The sequence below is a fragment of the Pteronotus mesoamericanus genome, unplaced genomic scaffold (assembly GCF_021234165.1).
Source record: "Pteronotus mesoamericanus isolate MK-2021 breed Mesoamerican mustached bat unplaced genomic scaffold, CSHL_Meso_final scaffold_174, whole genome shotgun sequence".
In the NCBI taxonomy this organism is placed as follows: Eukaryota; Metazoa; Chordata; class Mammalia; order Chiroptera; family Mormoopidae; genus Pteronotus; species Pteronotus mesoamericanus.
The window spans coordinates 27897015-27917635 of NW_026555309.1; the positions used below are offsets into that span (position 1 = coordinate 27897015).

The following is a 20621-nucleotide window of genomic DNA, read 5'->3' on the forward strand; positions in this document are numbered from 1 at the left end:
AGAAAGACAAATGTTCCTTTTTATAGGCATGTTAAGAAAATTTTGAGACTGGAGTCATGATATGTTTTTGGAGGTATGTTAACATATTTCTATAAATATACTTTAAAACAATTTTTCTAATGAACCAAAGGCAATGTACAAATGTAAATATACATTCTGATTTCATAGACTAGCATTTCCCAATCATCTGGTGAGTATTATGTTAATAGGTAAACTGAGGGAAAAAAGATTGTGTATACTTCAGCTCACTAATGTATACTATATCACCATTTAATAGAGTCACTATATCTATTAGCATTTTAAAGGACCTAAAAGGTCTTACAATAAGATACCTTTTGAAGTTTGTCAAGCTCAAATTTTCTGTACCAGTTTAGGAAATAGTAGTTTATATTTTAATTTATTATATTAAATATAAATTTAAAAAAACATGTCTTTTTAAAAAATACAACCACAGCTAATGATGTCATTCTGATATTAATACTTCCTAATGCAGAAAGTACAATTTAATAACTTTTTTTTACATATAAAATGTTCTAGCTGTGTTTTGCATTTATATGCTAGCAGTATTTTTTCATTCATTTAATTTTTTATCCCATTTCTTCATTCCTTCTCATCCCTAATTCTCTGCCCTGATTCCTCTCTTCCTATACTTTTGGGCACTCCTTGGCCATGACCCCCAGTTCACCCATTTGTGTCTTTTAAAGACCACTCCTTTCTCAATCAGAAATAGGTGGTGCAAGAAATGTTTCCCCTAAATAAGACAACACTACTGATCATTTGTTCATGGATGAAAATCCTTAAAGGTGGTATCTGAAAAAAAAGGGTTCTGTGCATACATAAATTTGTTTGGGAAAAAAAAAGAAGTGTCCATTTGTCTCCCAATGGAGATTTCCAAAGTTATAAATAACACTTTTAACACTATGTGATAAACACTGTATTACATGGTTTATATTTGATGTAATTCTGTTAATGAAATTTAATCCACATGGAGGGAATACTGCTAAGGATAAACTTACATAGTTGGTCTCTGCTACATTCTTAGCCCCTTCATTATGCACATATAAAAATTCTGAGATGCTCTGCAGAAACAGAAGCTGTTTAACTTCATTTAAATGATCATATCCCAAATGTAGGTCATCAAAGAATTTTGATTTACTATGAAATACTTAGTCACATTCCACGCAGCTGTTCTAAAGTACACACTGAGGAATTCTTTTAAGGCATTTTTGCCATATTTAAATATAAACCAAGCAGGCATGTGAAGTGACTTAGTGGAGTGTTCTGCTGCTTTTCAGTAAACTGCAGGTCCATAGGGGCTGCCGTGGTTATCTGGGGGGTACTGAACAGGGCTGGAGAAAATTCTCAAGTCTCATGTGAACTTCAGCAAATCCTAAGTTATACGCCATTCTCCTCCTGCTTACTCTTTATTTTTCTCCCAAGAGGGTCAGAATTTAAAAAGATGGAGCAGGAGATAAAAAGAGGAGTTGTGAAGGAAAGAAGAGATAAACACTTACCAGCTAATATTGATTTCTAACTGTAAGTCAGAAGACTATTTTGTAGTGACCTTGGACTTTGTTCTGATTTAATTTGTACAGCAAGTGTTCTCAATTTAGGGTCAGTTCACATTTACAAGCTCCAGAAAATCCTAAATTAGTATTCAAATTTTCAGTCAAGGTGCATATTCTCTTACATAGATATTTCTAGCATTCCTCAGATTCTCAGGCAGTTTCACAGGTGATATTACTAAGAGTCACTACTTGGGAGTCTCCTGTTTCTGAGAACTTCATTCATAATATAGGTCTATAAATCCAAAAAATAATTATAGCCTAAATTACCAGGTGACTAAACTGAACACAGTTACAAGGGATTTCCAAAAAGAACAAAGTTGTGCCCCATGCCTTCTCACCTCTTTAGTAACAATGCTTCCCAACGGACATAGCATTATGATGTAGTAAGAAATTATACACATGAATGTTTTATAATAATATAAAACATCAAGGTGATGCATCTGTTGTATGGGTATACATTTATTTTCATAATGAGAAGAAAAATGCATATAAATTCCTACCCACGATGAATATAATTTCTTAGCCACAATACTTACGTATACACTCAGGCTGGACTCCGCTCCATGTAAGGTCGGGAAGGCAGGTGCGTGTTGTAGACCCCTGGAGAAGGTGTCCTTTTTTGCAGTGAAACTGTACAACACTTCCTACCTGCAGCAAATTACAGAGGAAAAAAAAAACCAGATGTCTCAATGCAGCTTCAAATATGGTAACAAACAGAAAAAACTGAGAAAATGTCTCAAAAGAAATTATGTATGGTGGAAGTGGGAGGGGAAAGAAATTGAAATCTGACTTAAAGTAAAATTGGGGCGGAGTGAAGGCTGAAGAAAAGCACTTAGCTATCTTTGTGTACGTTTCATCATCAAATATTTGAGTACCAAAGTATACCTAGGTGCCAAACTTTTTGCTATAATATGAAGAAGATATATGGGTACCAAAAGGTCAATAAACTACATATAAATACAAGGTAGAATAACAGACAGACTGTCAGAGAGTTAAAGACAGGTGAATGAAGATGGAAATGATAGATACAGAAATACAGATAACAACATAAAAGGCAAATGGAAATGGAGACAGTAAATACAATATTATATTAGAGGCAAAAGTGTTTACTGAAGGCTATAAACATGACAGAAATGTACAATGGAAGATGTGCAGTTTGCATTGAATTTTCAATGATGTGGAATATGGATAAACATATATGACAATGGTTCTCTAAGTGTAGTCCCAAGACCAATAACCTCATCAGCACCTAGGAACTTGTTAGAAATACAAATTCTGGGACCTTACTTCCCGAATCAGAAACTCCTAGAGTAGGATTATCAATCTCCGTTTTACCGAACCCCCTAGGGGATTTTAATGAACATTAAAGTTTGAGAGCAACTGAAATCACAATAGAAAATGTAAGAAAATGGGAAGGAAATGTATTGAGGTTAAAATACACATCGTGTAGTTTAGGAAAAAGGAGACTACATTCCATTGCTTGACATGGACAGTTCACCCTGTGAGCGGAGAAGCTGGGGGTAAAAATAGGAAGCAATGAAATACAGTTAAAAAGAAAACACACCCCAGAGTAATATATATGTGGCCTTAACTTAGGATCTGATCTTACTTGAATAAGGTATATCTCATCTTTAAGACTTAACTTCCCATCTACAAATAAAGATGATAACATTATTTGCCTTGAGATTTGTTTTAAGGATGAAATAAAATAAGATATGTAATCTGCTCCACACAGTGATGGCATATAAGTTTTAAATAAATTCTAGCTATAATTATTAAGTCAGACATAAGTAAGAATCAAGGGTCTCAAGTGGCAAAACAGCAGGCTATGACATTTAAAATCTTTTTTTTTTAATAGAAACAAATTTGCTAAAGCTTTCAGAGCAAGTAAAATTTGTATAGAATATAATATCTTTAGAAAATTAACTAGCCATCATGTGAAGAAGTTATTAAGCAAAACAAACGATGGAGAGTAATTCTGATTATGAGGCCAGCACTGCCATTTTGTAGACCTGAGTGGTTGAAAGCTGGGCTACCTTGTGGAAGTAGTTGAGGAAAGGAAGCTGTTTACCCAAAATATATTTCGAGAAAAAAACCACAAGGGTTTATTAAATGACAAGAGGTGGAGGATAAGATGAGGGATAGTTAGGGTCCGCCACTTCAACCTCCCCCACACCTGGAGTCTGAGAATGCTCAGTTGCTGTCTGAGGCCTTACCACAGAGAACCTGCTTTCTGCTTTCTCCTTAGTTCCTACTGTTACTTGTTAAAGCAACATGAGGCTAAGCCTAATGTGACATAATTTAATACAAGATTCTCTCTGGACCCTGAGACTAGCTAAATTCACTATTTTTCACAGTCTCATTATCTGCCAAAACTATGCTCCACCAGAAACATTTAATTCCAACAGTAATCCTCTCATACCAACGGCTATCCTTGAGGTTACTTTGTATTATGCCTTCCATAGCGCCTTCACTTTAGCATTCAGGAGATACCCTACCCCTTTAATGCCCCGGTTCGTCCAAGGCTACTACATTGCTCAACTCCAGGCCGCCCTTTCCACGCTGAATTGTGTTCCACAGCCACTCGCAGGCTCCCTGAGGCTGTGTAATACGGTGCTACAGATTTTGACTTTCTCCTACGGCCTAGATTATGTGACTCATCGTGCAGCTTTTGCAATTCTGTTCTTTAAACAGTTCTTCAAAACCCATCACCTCTATCAATCCAACAATCCTACTTCATGCTAGATCTCAGTTCATGGGGCCACCTGTCACCCATACATCTACCCTCACTTCATCTACTACCAAATGCCGACAATTTTACCTCCTCAATCTTTCTCAAACTTTCTCCCTCTCTCCCCCAACTTATAGAACCTGTATTAGTCCTCAAAATCTTTCCTAGGAACTTTGTTTCTCAAAAGCCAGCAGATGCCATCATCCCCGGGAGGACTTACCAAAACACAAATAGCTGAGCACCCCTCTAAAGTTTCTGACTGAGCAGAATCTGCATTTCTAAGTTTCCAGGTAAGACTGCTGCTGCTTGGTCGGGGACCACACAGCGAGGAAGACTGTCATAGACAATTACCATAGCCACCTAGCTTGTCTCCCTTTCTCCAATCCTGACCCATTAAATTGCACACATATTTTCATGCTATTCTTCCTGTACGGAGTGCCTTTCCCAACCTTTTTTTCCTAGTCTTACTCTAAAAGTTTTAGTCCAGACAATATTTCTAGAAAGACTTCCTTGCAGCAAGTAGTTAGGAAAACTATGTGCTTCCTTAGCACCTTTCAATACTATCAATGTTTTACTTATTCAATGAAAACGCTTATTCCATCTGACACAAATACCAAAACGTTAACTTCTCTAGGTCAGAGACTGCGTGTTACTTAATCCTGTGAACAAATAGCTGAGAAAGAGTCTTGGAAATGTTGAACGACCTGAAGAAATTGGGACAAATAATTTACTATAAAATTATTTGATTACTTAAAAAGATTTAACAAATCTATAGGTTTCGAAAGTGCAGTGATATCACTTCTATGCTTTAGTTAACAAAGTTAATTGTTATTTGTTCTTTGAAGGGTACATTTGAGTAATTTAATCAAACATTTATATTAGTAAAATATAAGAAAACTGTTAGAAAAAAGTCCTTTTTTTTTACTTTTTATACTTACTTTCTTCATTCCTATAAACTTCTCTGAAATTGCCATAAATACTAATTTAGATACCAACCAGATACCACAGAACTACAATCTATTTAAAGATTATATATACACATCACTAATAATTTAGTAATAGATTTTTGTCATATTCACAAATACTCATGAACTATCAATATATAGAATTATACAAATTTAGTAATTAATTTTTTATGCAGAATTTGTTGTATTAAAGTCAATCATGAAAATGTTCTCCAAATATTAGTGCATTAGCAATTTTGTCAGTGATAAATCCACTTAGTAATACACTTTACATATTTCTCCAGTTTTTTCGGACTTGTTATGGTAGATACTCTGACTCTAAATAATTTATAATATGCATAATATACTGTGATTATTTGTAGAAAAATAAGGAACAATGTTACTAAAAAGTCAGTGGGAGAGCCAGGAAGTCTCACCATTGGCTAAGATGGTGGCAGGGGGAGGTTCTTACATTTAGTGCACAAAAAAATAGCAAGAAATTTAGAGAGAAAAAAAAGGTCCTTCCCCCACCCCTTTGGTACCAGATTGGGGATGGGACCAGGGGAAGGCAGGCACATGAGCCATAGAAGTCAAAATGGCACAGGAGGAGGTGCTGGACCAATCAGGCCTGTCAGCCTAGACTGAGGAAAGAAGGGATTGTTTGGGAGGTGGACCCACCTGAGTGCATGAAAGTTTGGGAAGCTGATTGGCCGTTTTGAGAAAGCACCTGGTCTTCTCCAGACCCAAGGAAATATAATCTCAGGAAAACAAAGAAGCTCACTCTTTCTCTTGCTCAGGATCTGCATTCACACGATGTACTCACTTGTTCTCTCCCTGTGCCACGTGGCTGTTAATGCTCCAGGACGGGGCCTCTCTGCCTGTCTCTCTCTTGCCCACATGGTCACGTGCTCACCAGTACCTTCATGCGCTCCCTCCCAGGAGTACGTAACGATACAGCCCGTACGTTGCATGACAGGTGGCCATGAGGGCTCCACACGCTGGCTACAAGAGGCAGCCTGAAATGGACAGCAGCCAGGAATAACCTAAGCTACCTGGGTGGGGACTAAGACCTCCTGGCAGCTGTCTGTCGGCTCCAAAGGGCTGTATTTTAAAATGGAGCACAAACCCTGGACACTGGCTTTTGTCTTGGCCTTGCTGAGGACAGTTGGACTTTTTCTATGGCAGAAAGAGAAGACGGGCTCTGAGATAGGAGTTCATCATTCTGACAGATCATGCAGTACCTGAATAAAATCTCTCTCTCTCTCTCTTTTTTTTTCCCCCCACCAGCATCTGTCTTACAAGTTTGGCTTTTTTAGAGACAGGCAGCCAAAACTCCATTTTGTTTGGTTACAACATCATAAAAAATTGCATTACTTAATTCAAAAAATTTAAGGAAAAGTAATTTATGTAAATTTTCCTACCAAGAGTTACTAATAAAAAGTGCTGTTTGTCCATGCCCAGGTTGCTTTATGGTTGGATGTTGTCCGTACACCAAAAGGTTGAGGGTTTGATTCCAGGTCAGGGCACATACCTAGATTGTGGGTTTGATCCCTGGTTAGATCTCACATGGGAGGCAACTAATTGATGTTTCTCTCACATTGATAATATTCTCTCTCAGTCTCAATCTCTCTCCCTTCCTCTCTCTCTAAATCACTAAACATACACTTGGGTAAGGATTTTTAAAAAGCACTGTTTGTATAAGCAATTATATACAATGTGAAAATTAATATTGAAAGTTATTTTTATATCAGGAGTTAAAAATAATACATATTGTTTTAATTGCACCAGTGTTTTAATAAAAATTTCTTTAAATCAGCCCAAATTTGTGTGCAAATGCATTATCAAATTTTGCTATGTCTAATTTGTAAATATGACATCTTCCTTAACTCATTATTTCTTCTTTAAATGTTATATCTCATTCTTAAATCATTAAGTTTAGAGAACTAAATACAGAATTAATTGAAATTTTGCACAAACTTAGAACTTTTTAAATAAGATGTATCTTATCCTTTCATGATATTTCATAGAAAATGACTCTGCTAGAATTTTCATCACTGTACTCATTTGTACCTGATTTTTAATATCACACATTTGTCCCAACAACTTTCAAAACATATTTATAGTTAAAGTTTCAAAAATTTATGTGCTCTCTGTAATCTATTTTAAAGTTTTCTACTTGTATTTTTATTACGCTTATATTACCCATTTTACCCTCCAAAACTGAGATAACTTCTAGTAAAAGGCATACATATGTTAAGGTTAATAAAATTGAAGGAGAAAAGCAGGATCATAAAAATAAAGGAATAATGTGTTTAAGATGAGATGCAAATAGAGGTGTTCACTGAGCATCAATTTTAACCTTGAGTTTCCTGGTTTTTTGACAAATTGAATTTTAAGAGAGCTTGTGAGCTTGTATTAAAAATAATAATATTTGAATTTAAAAAATACAATTTATAGAGTTTTTTGTTTTAAAAATTCATGTCGCATTCATCATTTAAGATAATAAAACACTAGTAATGTGTTTGCCTTATTTAATGTATTTATGTACTAATTTGGATTATAAACTAGAAATCACACAATCACCATGGCTATTTAGTTAGGGTTAACTATTTTAGTGTTAACTATCTTGGGGTTAACCATCTAAGGATAGATTCAAAACATTTCTTATCTATAATAGCTTTATGAAACAAGTCCTACATCTAAATTATGTATCTTCCAAACTCAGCTCAATTTAAAGAGTGACACAGCAGTTAATGAAATATGTATTTGGCATTTATCCCATAATTAATCTAGATGTTGTATCAATCATTTTGACAGCTACTCCCTCCACTGGCAACCTATTTCTAGCAAAAAAAAAAAATTGTTCCAATTTTCAACAGTTTAGATAAAAAGATAAATTATAATATGTTGAATATTTTTTCAATACTAGAATTTTCATCATCTCTAACAAGAGGCAATATATTCTTATATGTTAATAATTATATCTATGTCCACAAAAATCGATTAGCATTATAAATCTATATAAAAAGGAGAGTGGACAAATGAATGCATTAAAGAGAAAGTTAAGAAAATGACTGGAGTGCTTCTGTAATCATAATTTTCTCTTTTCTCTTGTGCTCCCTAGAAGTGGGTTCTTATAGTTATTCTTACTTAACTCACTATTGCCACCTGATAAAACTAGGGTGGATACATAAGCTGGAACATTCGGATTCTCCCTGTGGAAATTTGGAACTGAGATTGAGGCAATTAATCACTTTCTGCATGTGACTGAGGTGTAAAGAGAAATGATACACCCCTGGCCATATGGCCAAACTGCAATGAGAGAAAACGAAGTAAACAGAGTCGTGGAAAAGACTGAGCACTGCCATCTAGTTACTAAATTCTGGGTTTGATGAGTCTCACTTGATTCCTTCTCTTGTGGTCTCAGACATACCTGCAACATGGCTTGTAATGTCTTTACGGTTAATGGACCTCGAAACAGTTTCTGTTACTTGCAAGAGTTTTTCTCAACCAATAAAGATATCTTTTCTGGTTATATAAGACCATATTCATTTGGAATACTAAAAAAATTGATATTAGTTAGAATTAGAATTTTTAATATTCTATTGGCTCTCTACAAATTTAGGGAATATAATTAATGCATACCAGAGAGGCAAAAGTGGGTTTACAGTTGTTCATATGGAAAATAGTACAGGAATTAATAAATAATAAAAAAAAGATATACTGTATTACATACAACTGTAAACCTACTCTTGCCCAACCCTGTATATATAGTAAATATAATTAGTATACTTACGTATGCATACACACATATCTGCCACATGCATGTACAAAAATTGATGTCTCTCACATACTCAATGCATCATTTGCAATTATGATAGAGACTGATATAATTATATATAGACTTTACCATATTGGAAATCTGGTTTATTCATTTTTACCTAGACAGAATAGAACGATCTAATGTTTTCATTAGCCAAATAATATGAACTCGGGGTTAGGTTAATTTTTTAAATAAATTTTTAATGATTAAAATAGAATTTTGAAAATGCGGACATACGTATTCTATTCATTTTTATTTTATTTCTATTTTTTCCATTACCATTTATCCACCCTGTACCCTCTTCCACCTCCACTCACCCCTTAATCAGATAACTATCCAAACTCAAATTTGTTCATTTCTATTTCCATTATTTCAAAGCTTGTTTACTAGCCAAACTCATATTTTTTTCAGAAAAAATGTCACCTGATCTAGTGCACAGACACTAACAACACAATACTGTATGCTGTCTGGATATTATCAATGATGTTCTGTGATCATAGCCAAGTCACATTCTATTTTAATTTCTTTGCCCTTAGGATGAAGACTAGTGCTGTTTAGCTAGTTGTCCATGCTTCAGGATTTGGATCAACTGATAAAACCTTTATGTACACAAGAATCTAAAGTTTTCTAAAACTGTCAATACAATAGAGACTAAGACACTTTTTTATACTTTTATTATCTAGACAGGCCTGAGGCAAACTGGAAGAATTGGAAATGCTCTCAAATCAATGTCTGTACTGAGCCTGATCTGTAGATAAATGAAAAGTATTTTTAGCAACAAAAATATGGCACCCTTGATGAATACTTTCTTTAGAAATAGATGTTCTTCAGGCTCACACTGAATTTCACACAAAATAGCACAATTTAGAAAACCCTGCAACACAAGGCGGTTGGGTATTGTGTAAATTGACAATTTCCTTTCGGAATCAGTGTGCAATTTGGCTCCCCTGAGGCCCTGTAATGAAAAACTTGCTGAATCTCTACATAAAATCTAAATAGAAAAAGAGTGAACAAGAAAGTCGGCCACACATGACTGGGCATGCTAAAGAATTGTAATTTAACGATCCAACTACGTATTGTGTAACAATAGGTTATGGTTAAATTATTCTCCCAGATATTTCTCACATCAATGGCAATGTGGAAAAATATTTTGGTATTACATACACGCTATTAAACAAAAAATATTTTGGTCTTATTGCCTTAAGAATAACACGTTTTATGTGTTAAGTATAACTCTGTCTGAGGTGTCTCTCCTTTTACCTCTTCCATCTGTATGACTCCTCACTGCCCCCACCTCCTCATGTAGAGTTTACTCATTTACTCCCTCACTTTTACTTTCCCTCTCCTCCTGCTTATGGATTTTCCTATGCTCCAAGCTATCTCCAATTTCCTTTATCCTTATGATCAGTTAGGCTACTATTCTTGAAGCATATTTTTCTTCTAATCTCCTTTTATTTCAACTCTTTTATTGCTTGTTACCTTTTCAAAATACGTTCATAAATGTAGATATAAGCGTAACTTTTCTTCTGTTTGCGTCAACAGGACGACGTGCACACGAACCAATAAATCCCTTATGATACAATTTTATATGTAATGGAAATGTTTATTTAAAGCACTCACTTGAAACCCGAACGTATTGTTCTGAGATCCATGCCGTGGCACCCCTGGGTTTTCACATGAGGTACGAGTGGGTTCTAAAATGAAGATTAAAAACATAATATTCCTTAAAAATTTACAGTTGTATTTAAATGTATATTTCTCACACACAAAATTATTTTAGGTGATATCAGCTTTAATGAAATGGCCCTGGGTAATACTAGGGTGTAAATCTATTTTAATAGCATCTCACCACGGATGGAAGCCTACTAATCCTAAAGCAAGAAATTCAGGTAAATTACATTTTATATAAATTATGTAATTCTTGAACTCTGAAACCTTGTAATATAAAAGTACTTGACATGCAACTAACTTCATGGATAAAAATTTAAAGAGAAATGAAGAACACATGCATAAAATATTTGTCTAAGGACTTTGCTACATTATATTGTCAGGTATAATAATATTCCCCTCAAGAAGTAAGAGTTTTTTCCAGTCATACGACTTAGTTATTTTGATTATTTTACAGATATCTGTAGGAGATTCAGACATAAGAATAGTAGGGCTGGTCGTTTGAGTTGGCTAGTTAGTATGACAGGTTATCTGGTAAGTTTACCAAACGTGGCATTTAGTTTTAGGATTATAGAAATGTACTTTGACAAGCTGCCAATTATAAACATAGTCACAAGGTTGTAAAGTAAGCATAGGGGATATAGTCAATAATAATGTAATAGCTATGTATGGGGCCAGATGGCTACTAGACTTATCAGGATGCGCCCATGTTTGTAAGGTATATAAATGTCTAATCACCATGTTGAACACCTGAAACTAATATAATATTTTATGCCAAATGTAATACAAATAAAGTCAATTATTTAAAAAAATAAATGGACTTAGAATCATTTTAAAATCAATGCATCTTTGGTATATTTTTTGGAGCAAGTTTAATTTCATTTGAATAACTGTTACTAATGCTAAAGACCTATACTGATGTTAGTACTTAATAATGCTATTAATATGAAAGATTTTGAGTTTTTAATTTTATTGATAAAAACTTACTTCAAGTACCTTATGGAAGTTTTCCATGTTAAAAATAATATTATGTATCATGTTTACCAATATTCATTTTCAGTGTCTTTTAATTTCTTCTATATTTTACATTTGTTTTTCATATTTAGTCAACTATCCTTTAGAGGTTAAAGAAATCCATTAAATGTCACCACTACCTATTATATCCAAAGTTACTGAACGTAAACCACCTGTCATTGATATTACCTATGCAGTGAGGTGATGAGCCACTCCAAGTGCCATCTGCTTGACATATTCTGGTGCTTGATCCCACTAATATGAAAGGAGAATTGCAACTGAATGAAACCTCTGACTGGTAGATAAAGCTTTTGCCTTCTCGCTTTCCCTGGGCAGGTATACCAGGGTCACCACAAAACTTCGCTGGAAGTGGAAAAAAAAAAAAAGACAATTATAACAAAGGCTTAGGATGCATCAGAGTAAACAATTTAGAAAAATGGTGACAACTAACAGAAATATTGCACTAAGGTGACATATTATCCATGTAAATCTATCTCAATAAATTTCTTTTTAGCTTTTGTTTACATGAAATACTGAATGTGGAACTCAGTATAATATTTTAAAAATTAGTATGATTCAGATATTTTCCACCCAGTGGCACCTTGATAATTGTGGGGGGGGTTGTTTGTTTTTGTTTTAGTTTTGACCAGAATCAAGCCACATGATATTTGTCCATATAGGCTGCAAAGGTGAACTGTAATCCTGAAAAGGCGTGTGATTCTCAGACAGTTCTGTCAGGGGAACCAACAACAGCACCTCGGCTGTACTCGTGAGGGGGCTCTATGAGTGGGATGCACGGTCGCTTGTTTTGCGGTGCTCCACAAGGGTCTGGTGCCTTCCTCTTCAAAATACTGTGGGGAGTTCTGAGTGTTTATTTTTAAGAAAAGACCATCAGGGTCCAAAACTATACAAAACTTAGGAAACTCAATGGTCTACAAGAACCTCTAAAGGGATCTACTTGTCAGGATTTCTAATTAAAATTCATTAGATAATTCCATTCAGTCTTTCATATTAATAGCATTTTTTTAACTACTGATAGACAGTATTCTAGATAGTTTTAGACACTTGGATTTATCAATAAACAAACTAAGATTCCTGCCCTTGTGGATTGCCTGTATTTGTGAAGAAAGCAAACAATAAGTGTGATTAACAAGTAAAAAAGGTTGTATGCAGGAAGGCGGTAAGGTCTTAAGAGGAAAAATTATGTTGGAGAAAGAGATCAGGATGGAGGATATGTGGATGAGGTAAATGGTGAAGGCTGGGAGTGGATTTTAAATAAGATGCCGAGGGCGTCTCTCACTGAGGAAAGGTTGGTAGGAGCAAAGCATTGAGCCATGCTGATATCCCGTGGGAGAACATTCCAGATGGAGGAAACTGAGTTGCTAGCACGTTGGAGGAAGAATAAGGCCAGTAAGGTAGCAGCAGAATGAGCATGCAGAAGTGTAAAAGGGAGTAAAATCAGATGCTTTCAATTCTAGCAGATAACCGAGGCAAAGGGGCCTATATACTGTGCTCCCCATTTATTTCATTGTAGTAAAAATACGTAACAGATAATAATTTACCATTTTAACTATGTTTAAGTGTCCTCAATTTTTTAATTTGTAGACTCAGCACCTAAAAACTTATTTTCCTACAAGCAGACAAAGAGCAACAGTAAAACATTATAAATTCTGCTTTAATATGGCCACAGGTTCAATGGCCATAAAATGCATTATCCTAACCAAGACATTTTTGGGAGTGAAAGGAAGCTTCTAATGGTATCTGAGAACTACCAGGATAAGGAGAACAACAAGGAATGTTCCAGGCAAACTGGAATGAATGAATATCCTAATTATAGAATACTTGAGACTTAAGCTCAATGTTCAAAGAAAGACTTTCCAGTAAATTCAAGACACTACAAGAAACTTAATTTTCAAAATTCTTTTTTTTTGAAACTTTGTTTTCTTTTTAAACACTAAAAATTAAAAAGTGATGATATATAAATAATAAAATCAAATAAATTGATGGAAACATTGAGAGTAAAGTAACACAGGTGAAATAAACATTTTTATTGTATTTTGTTTTAATTTTCACCATTTCTAATATGTTAACCTTAGCATTATTTGGCATACAAGCCCTTCTAACAATATGACATTAAACCCTAGACTCCTAGGTGAGACTCCTTGTCTTACTATTATATCTCTAGTACATTTAGAATTTAATGGTTATTTCCTCATTGATCATTATCAATGGGCATTTTAGCTTTAGCAATTGTTTCTATTGCTAAATTATTTCATAACTTATTTTTAAAGGGTTTCTCTTATACATATACTTCTGCTGAGTCACTTACCTCAAAATCCTGTCTTAACCAAAAGATGGAGGAGAGAAATAGCACCCACTGAAAACCCTCAGTGTTGCCCCGTCCTTATCATTCCATCTGTTTCTATCTGCAGATTTCATGTACTAAACAAAGCTGCCTATTGGCATCAGGTTTAGAGGCTTAAGACAGGGTTTATTTTCAAAGGCTTCAGATCACAATGACAAAAATGTTAACACAAAATGACATGCTTTGAACAGATTTAAAGAGAAAAGACTTTCCTCTTTATAAAGATCCCTAAAATGAATGATCTTGCCTATTCAACGGATAAGAGGATTGGCTGTTAAGTCTACCTTCTCTGAACTAGAATTCATCCACTGTCATTTACTAGCAGTGTGACCATTGAGCACATTAACAATGTAACTGGTTCACTAAATAATGACAGTGTCCTTAATATTTGATCTCTTTGCCCAACTGTCATTATCTACTAACATGTCATGACTAAACATATTTATTCAGAGGTCTTGTTATATGTAGTAAAATTATATATGTAAAATTTTACAATTATAATATAAAATTATATAATAGCAAAATTTGGACAAAGTTAGCCCTATTGTATTTGTATAGTTATTATAATTTAAATGTTAATAGCAAGAATTTTATTATTGTTTGCATTTTAATAGGTCAAAAATAAAACATCATATCAAGAAATGTTTTAAAACAACCTTAAGGCGGGTATTTTAGTGAGCATAATAGCATCTGTTTTAGAACACTTGCAGGAAATAACCCTGAGGTGATGGCATACCAGGCACAAGGTAATACACACAGAACACACTCAAAAGACTGTGGCTAGTGAGATGCTACAATCCTCTCAAGACAGAAGGCGGCACCTGAAATTTATGGAGTGATTCCTATAAGCCAGTCATGGGTACATAGGAAGGATTCAACAAATTATTTTTAAATGAAAAAAAAACCCCACAAGACAAAGCAAACAGAGTACATATTACTGTCATCTTTTGAACTTCCTGGAGCTTCCTAGGGGCTGTCAGACTGGGCTTACAGCACAATATTGCATTCTAGGAAATGCAAAAGGAGCTGAATGGAGGGAGGTGCAGCATCCCACACTGTAGAGATGTGTCAGTGTGAGGTCTGCCTGTGGCTGCAGGCAAAACCGTGTTATGGTGGAAAAATGAAGCACAGAGAGGATGAGGTTATTCTTGTGTTTCAGAAGAAATTAGGGTAGGTGTTGGGGTTTACCCTACACTGTCTGATTCAAGCCATTCGCTAGTGAATAGTCCCCAAGGTGGAGAGCTTTCGATCTAAGACGGAGTCCCAAACTTTTCTGTAGACATGTCAGAGGAAAATACTGTTCATATTTTTCTCACCTAAGAAACCCCTTGATTGAGATTCTTTTATTTATATCAAACCAACTTTCCCATAAACTCATTTCTATAATACCTCCTTGTCCCCATCTATGTGTAAGTAGCCGTACATGCTGATTTGTCATTTAGTGGGAGATAAAGATCGTGTGTGTGTGCGCGTGTGTGTGTGTGTGTGCATGCGTGTGTGTCTGGAAACTGATGGCCTTATTTCATTCATTGCAATGTCCATTCTTTCTCTAACTGCTTAACTCTATAAGGTACCAAGTACTGACAAATGATTCCACACTCTAATATAACATCGCTTTACCTCCTATTCCTGTACCAATACGAAACTGCCTTAAGTACTATAGCACTCCAAGATTTGATATCTGTGAAGGACATACCAGAGCTGCAACCTGAGTGGCGGGCATGGTTCACAAAGGCAAGGTAAGTAAAATGTAGAGCGTGTTATAAGGAGAAAAAGGAAGGGATGACAGGAGATGACAAAAGAGAAAAAAATAGTCTAAGAGGGCAGTGTTATAGGTCAACATATAAAATTTTAATTACGGCGATGAGGGAAGAAAACACTGAGAAGAGAGACTCTGAATAAAAAGCCCAAACAATAAAAGAAAATTTCCAGGCAAAGTAAATAGTGAATGCAAAGAGGACTGATGTCAAAGCAAGGCTGAACGCGCAGGGAAAACGAAGAAAGCCGGTGAGCCCGGAGTGGAGTGGATGAGGGGAGGACGAGGAGGGTATCACGAGGTCAGGGGAAAATAAGGAAAGGTCATGTGACATTGCGGGTGAGCAATTTGGCTTCTACTGTGAATGAGCTGAGACTGGAGGATTCTGCACAGCTTCGTTAGCGCTGCTTCATGTCACGGCTATGGGGAACGGAGAGTGACCTTCTACCCCATACTGGGAAGGAAAAGGCTAGGAACAGGACAGCAGCTAATCTCTCTGAAGGAGTACTGCCCACTTCATGTGCTACACTAACTGATATAAAACAGAAATCTGTCTTCTCTTTTGGTTTTATAATCTTACAGATTAATCTTGAAGTGATATTTGCTGGGATATATAGTATATAGCAACCTCTGTAAAAAACAATAATATCTTATCTCTATGCTTAGTAATTTCAGATGTATAACCACAATCATTATCATAGCAAATACTATCATAATAACTTGATTTCAATGAACATGTAGAAGTGACATGAATTTATTGCAGAAAGAGATTCGAGGTTAAATTAAAGCACTCAGCTGCGGTACACTGGACTTAAATAAGAATTTTCTGGCAGATTAATTTCAGAGAGAGTCTATTTTGAGGAATAATATTGAAAATTAAGAAGAGTTTGCAAACAAAGCAATTTAGTCTAAACTTTAGAGTTAGAGCAGAAGAACCATAATGGCTGGACTACATGAAAAGTAGCTACCTTGGTATATTCTTTTTTTTTTTAATTGAACTTTACACATTGGAAGGAGTTTAACAAGCTCATATTTATTCTAACAAAGTTTAAAAATTTTAAATAACAGTTGTAATCTCAGTAAAGTAGCTCTAAGAGGGTGAAAATGGGAAAACAATTTTAGGTATGGAAATTATACTTACGTAAGCACTGTGGTACTTCCCCACTCCAGGTGCCATTCCCTACACAGGTCAAAACAGCAGGAAAGGATAGCTCATAGCCCGGAGAACAGATGTAGCTAATACTAAAGCCCCAGTCGAAATTTGTTCCTTCCAGCCTTCCATTAGAGATCTGGGGAGGGGTTGAGCAGGTAACAGCTGCAATTACATTAAAAGCCATTAGACACAGATCTGGAAATATCTTGGGTGTAAAAATAAATAAATATCAATAGGAGAAGCATTTGTGCTATTTTAACCTTTTGTAGGACTATATGACGTGACCTGTTTTATTCTCCTGGTAGTATTCCTGAAACATCCCTGGAATTAGTCCCTCTAGAATACAACTACTTCTTGGCAACATCATGGCTACTGGTAGAGAGATTCTCTTACAAAACAAACTGCCTGACATCTTAGGGAAGGCAAAGAGAGGGTAATTTTCTACCCAGTAACATAAGTGATAAATTATTGGTTTTATATTCTTTTTCTATGACCTTTAGACAGACTAAAGAGCTGGGTTGTTAGGCTACACATATAGTCAGTATTATAGCAAGGAATTTGGTAGTAATTATGTATTTTTGAAAATACAAATCATGTACCTCATTAAAATATCCAAATTGGTTCTATTATCCACTTAGATTCATATATTAAAATTTAATGTGGAATATTTAAGTGTATTATTTGATTTTTCAACATTCATTTAAAAAATTATTTTAAGATGTCCCAAACAGAGATAGTTTGGCTGAGGTGACAGAGATGAGGGGAAAACAAAGGATACCTACTATAAAAGTCTAAAACTGAGGAACAATTATATGAGTAGCAACATATCTGAATAATTTTTGGAGTTGTAGGACATTGTCATTATCAGACTCATTTAATTGTGTATGAAAGGACTTCTAAAATATACAATGTCTGTTCACATATCTCCATGTACTAGTTACAGTGATCTGATTCAGAAACGGTGAAATCAATAAGAAAAACACACATCAGAATTTTTTGTGTTAGGTTTTTTGTTAGAAGTCAGGGAGATATGAACCTGTCAATTTATATAGAGAGACACCTGAATGAGAAATCTCAATTATTAAAAAAATCAATAGTATTATTATACAATAGAAATTATGTGACATTGCAATTCCACTATTCCACAAGTAATCAATTGAAAAACTGGCAAAAAGTATGAAAATATTTCCAGTGGAAAAATAAATAGCATAAGGTAGCAAATCTATCTCTATATTGACTAAAAGGTTAATTCTAGATTGCATTCTTTAAATAGTTTCTCCTTTTCTTTAAGGAAAATTAGAGTTTTATATTTCAGGTTGACTGTTTTCAAACTACTGAAAGTTTTTCTCCCTATCCATGTATTGCCTGACCCAAATGAATCATCAAATTAAAATTCTTACAGTGATTTTCGATGGGTATGCCACAAGAATTTTTAAAACATGCAATACATGACTATTCAGTCAGGGGCACTGACCTCTTTTCTCTCAGATTGTCAAGTTAAAAAAAAAAATGACAACAGCCAACACAACAATAGCTGTCCAGTTTGAATGCCCTGTCTTGAAACATAAATACATAGGTCATATAATACAGTTGCATCTTATTGGACATATTTCATAATAAGGTTGCACCTGATTGGTTAATTCTTGGTACTAGAAATCCATATATACAAGTATAGGCACCAGATTTTTTAAAAACTTACTCTGGAGCAAAAAAGTAGGTAATTACTATGATTATTATTACCACTTATTTTGCAAATCAAAATTATACCTTTTTTTGTCAACTGGCAAAAAATATATATTTTTGGTGTGTCACAGAGGTTTAGTAATTAAATTATGTGTGTCATGATATGAAAAAGGTTGAATTGCTATTCTAAATCATTAAAGCTATATTCCTATTAAATATTCATCCATCAGTATAAATGAGGGTGGTGTTCACATATCAGAGTGCATGATATTTTTGTTTTTCTTTCACTAAAGTTCATTGTCACTACTCACAGTAAGATAAAACATTTTTGTTGAAATATGTTTTAATCATATATTATTTTCTATATGGTTTAAAAATAAAAACTGAAGCAACCATTTTTCCATTTTAAAAAAGTGAAACCATGCATAAAACACTATTTAAATGCACTTTTAAGTTGCATATTAAAAATGGAACTATGTGGTCATTGTCACTTAGAAGTAATGAAGAAATCATACCTCTGCAGGTTGGCATTACTCCACTCCATGTGCCATTCGTTGTACAAGTCCTGACCCTGGAGCCATTCAATTCCATTGTATAGCCGGGCTGGCACATGTACGAAACATTTTGTCCAACCACATAATCATCTCCATATCTCAGTCCATTGGCAGGTATACCTGGGTCTCCACAACTGATTACTATCAATATTGAATTATAGGAGCAGATGGTTAATGTGGCATATATTTAATAGAGAAGAGTACTAAGCATATGGCATACTTGATATGTAAGTAGGGAAAATTAGTTATCATGTTCATTTTTAATCATAAAAGACAAGCATATTTAAACCACATACTAGCAACTCCTGATGGTGATCAGGTATGCTTATTATGGATTCTATATGTATAGTTCAGATATTGTCATTTAGACCTTGAAAAGTCTAGGTTATTATGCCATTATGTGGTAGGAAACTCTGGCATGGTAACCAGTTTTAACATGCATTAACATGATCATGACTAAGCCATCCAGAGAATCAAGACTTCTAGTATAAAATTTAAAACCTGTATTTTTATACATGGCTACTGAAGTTTCTAATCAATCAGGCTTGTTGGACTAAGAAAATATTTTCTGCATGGTGTTACTCAACTCGATATTATAATAGTTTTTAATCAAAACAATGCTAGATGCAAAGATAATTTTTATTGAATAAAGAAAACAATGAATAAACTCTAAAGTGTGAATTTATCATGTACAGAGTGGGATACATAATTTGTAAGGCTCAGTTACAAAAAAAAATGCTACAGCTAGGGGCAGAGAGAAAAATTTCCCATTTCTAACAACTCATTGCCAACCCAAGTGAAAGAATAACCCAGAAAAATAAGAACTACTCTGGAATGCGCTTGCTCCCTGGATTGGGCGCCAGTGAAGGGCTTCTGTCAAGGCCTCTTTATTTATTTATATAATTTATATTTTTAAATCATGTTTATTCCATTACAGTTGTCTTGATTTTTCCCCCTTTACCCTCCTCCCCCCCATCCCACTCCACCCCTGCTCCCACAGTCAATTCCCACTCTGTTGTCCGAGTCCGTGGGTCTTCCGTCGCTTCTTTCAAGTACTTGCTAAGGGTGCCTTGGCACAGCTGGCCCAGGGCAGAGAGAGGTGCTACCCACTCTGCACCAAGGCTCCATGAATACACCAAATTCTGACTGTCCCTGCTTGTACCCAGACCCTGCAAACAGGATGGAGAACAAAGATGCAATGTGAGCCTTCCTCTGTGGAGAACAGGATGGAGGAGCTGAGCAGCAAGCATCAGTGGTCCTGAAGCAGGGGTGTGAATAGGGAGGCCAGGCAGGGACAGGGGTGCCAGGTGGTGGGGGCAAAGACCTATAACCCATTCTAGCAAGAGAGGGAGGCAGAGGGGC

The 20621-nt window shown here is 35.2% G+C and overlaps 1 protein-coding gene across 3 annotated transcripts in view; it reads right to left on the reverse strand.

Annotated features, from left to right (window-relative positions):
* Positions 1-20621, reverse strand: part of CSMD3 (CUB and Sushi multiple domains 3) — a 929671-nt gene that overhangs the window by 20943 nt on the left and 888107 nt on the right. For all 3 annotated transcript variants that reach the window (XM_054590414.1, XM_054590413.1, XM_054590412.1), the window contains 5 exons: positions 19221-19400; positions 17011-17184; positions 11938-12111; positions 10687-10760; positions 2105-2216 (listed from right to left, as the gene is read on the reverse strand). In XM_054590414.1, the coding sequence (XP_054446389.1) occupies positions 2105-2216; positions 10687-10760; positions 11938-12111; positions 17011-17184; positions 19221-19400 (714 nt within the window). The remainder of the gene's footprint in view (positions 1-2104; positions 2217-10686; positions 10761-11937; positions 12112-17010; positions 17185-19220; positions 19401-20621) is intronic.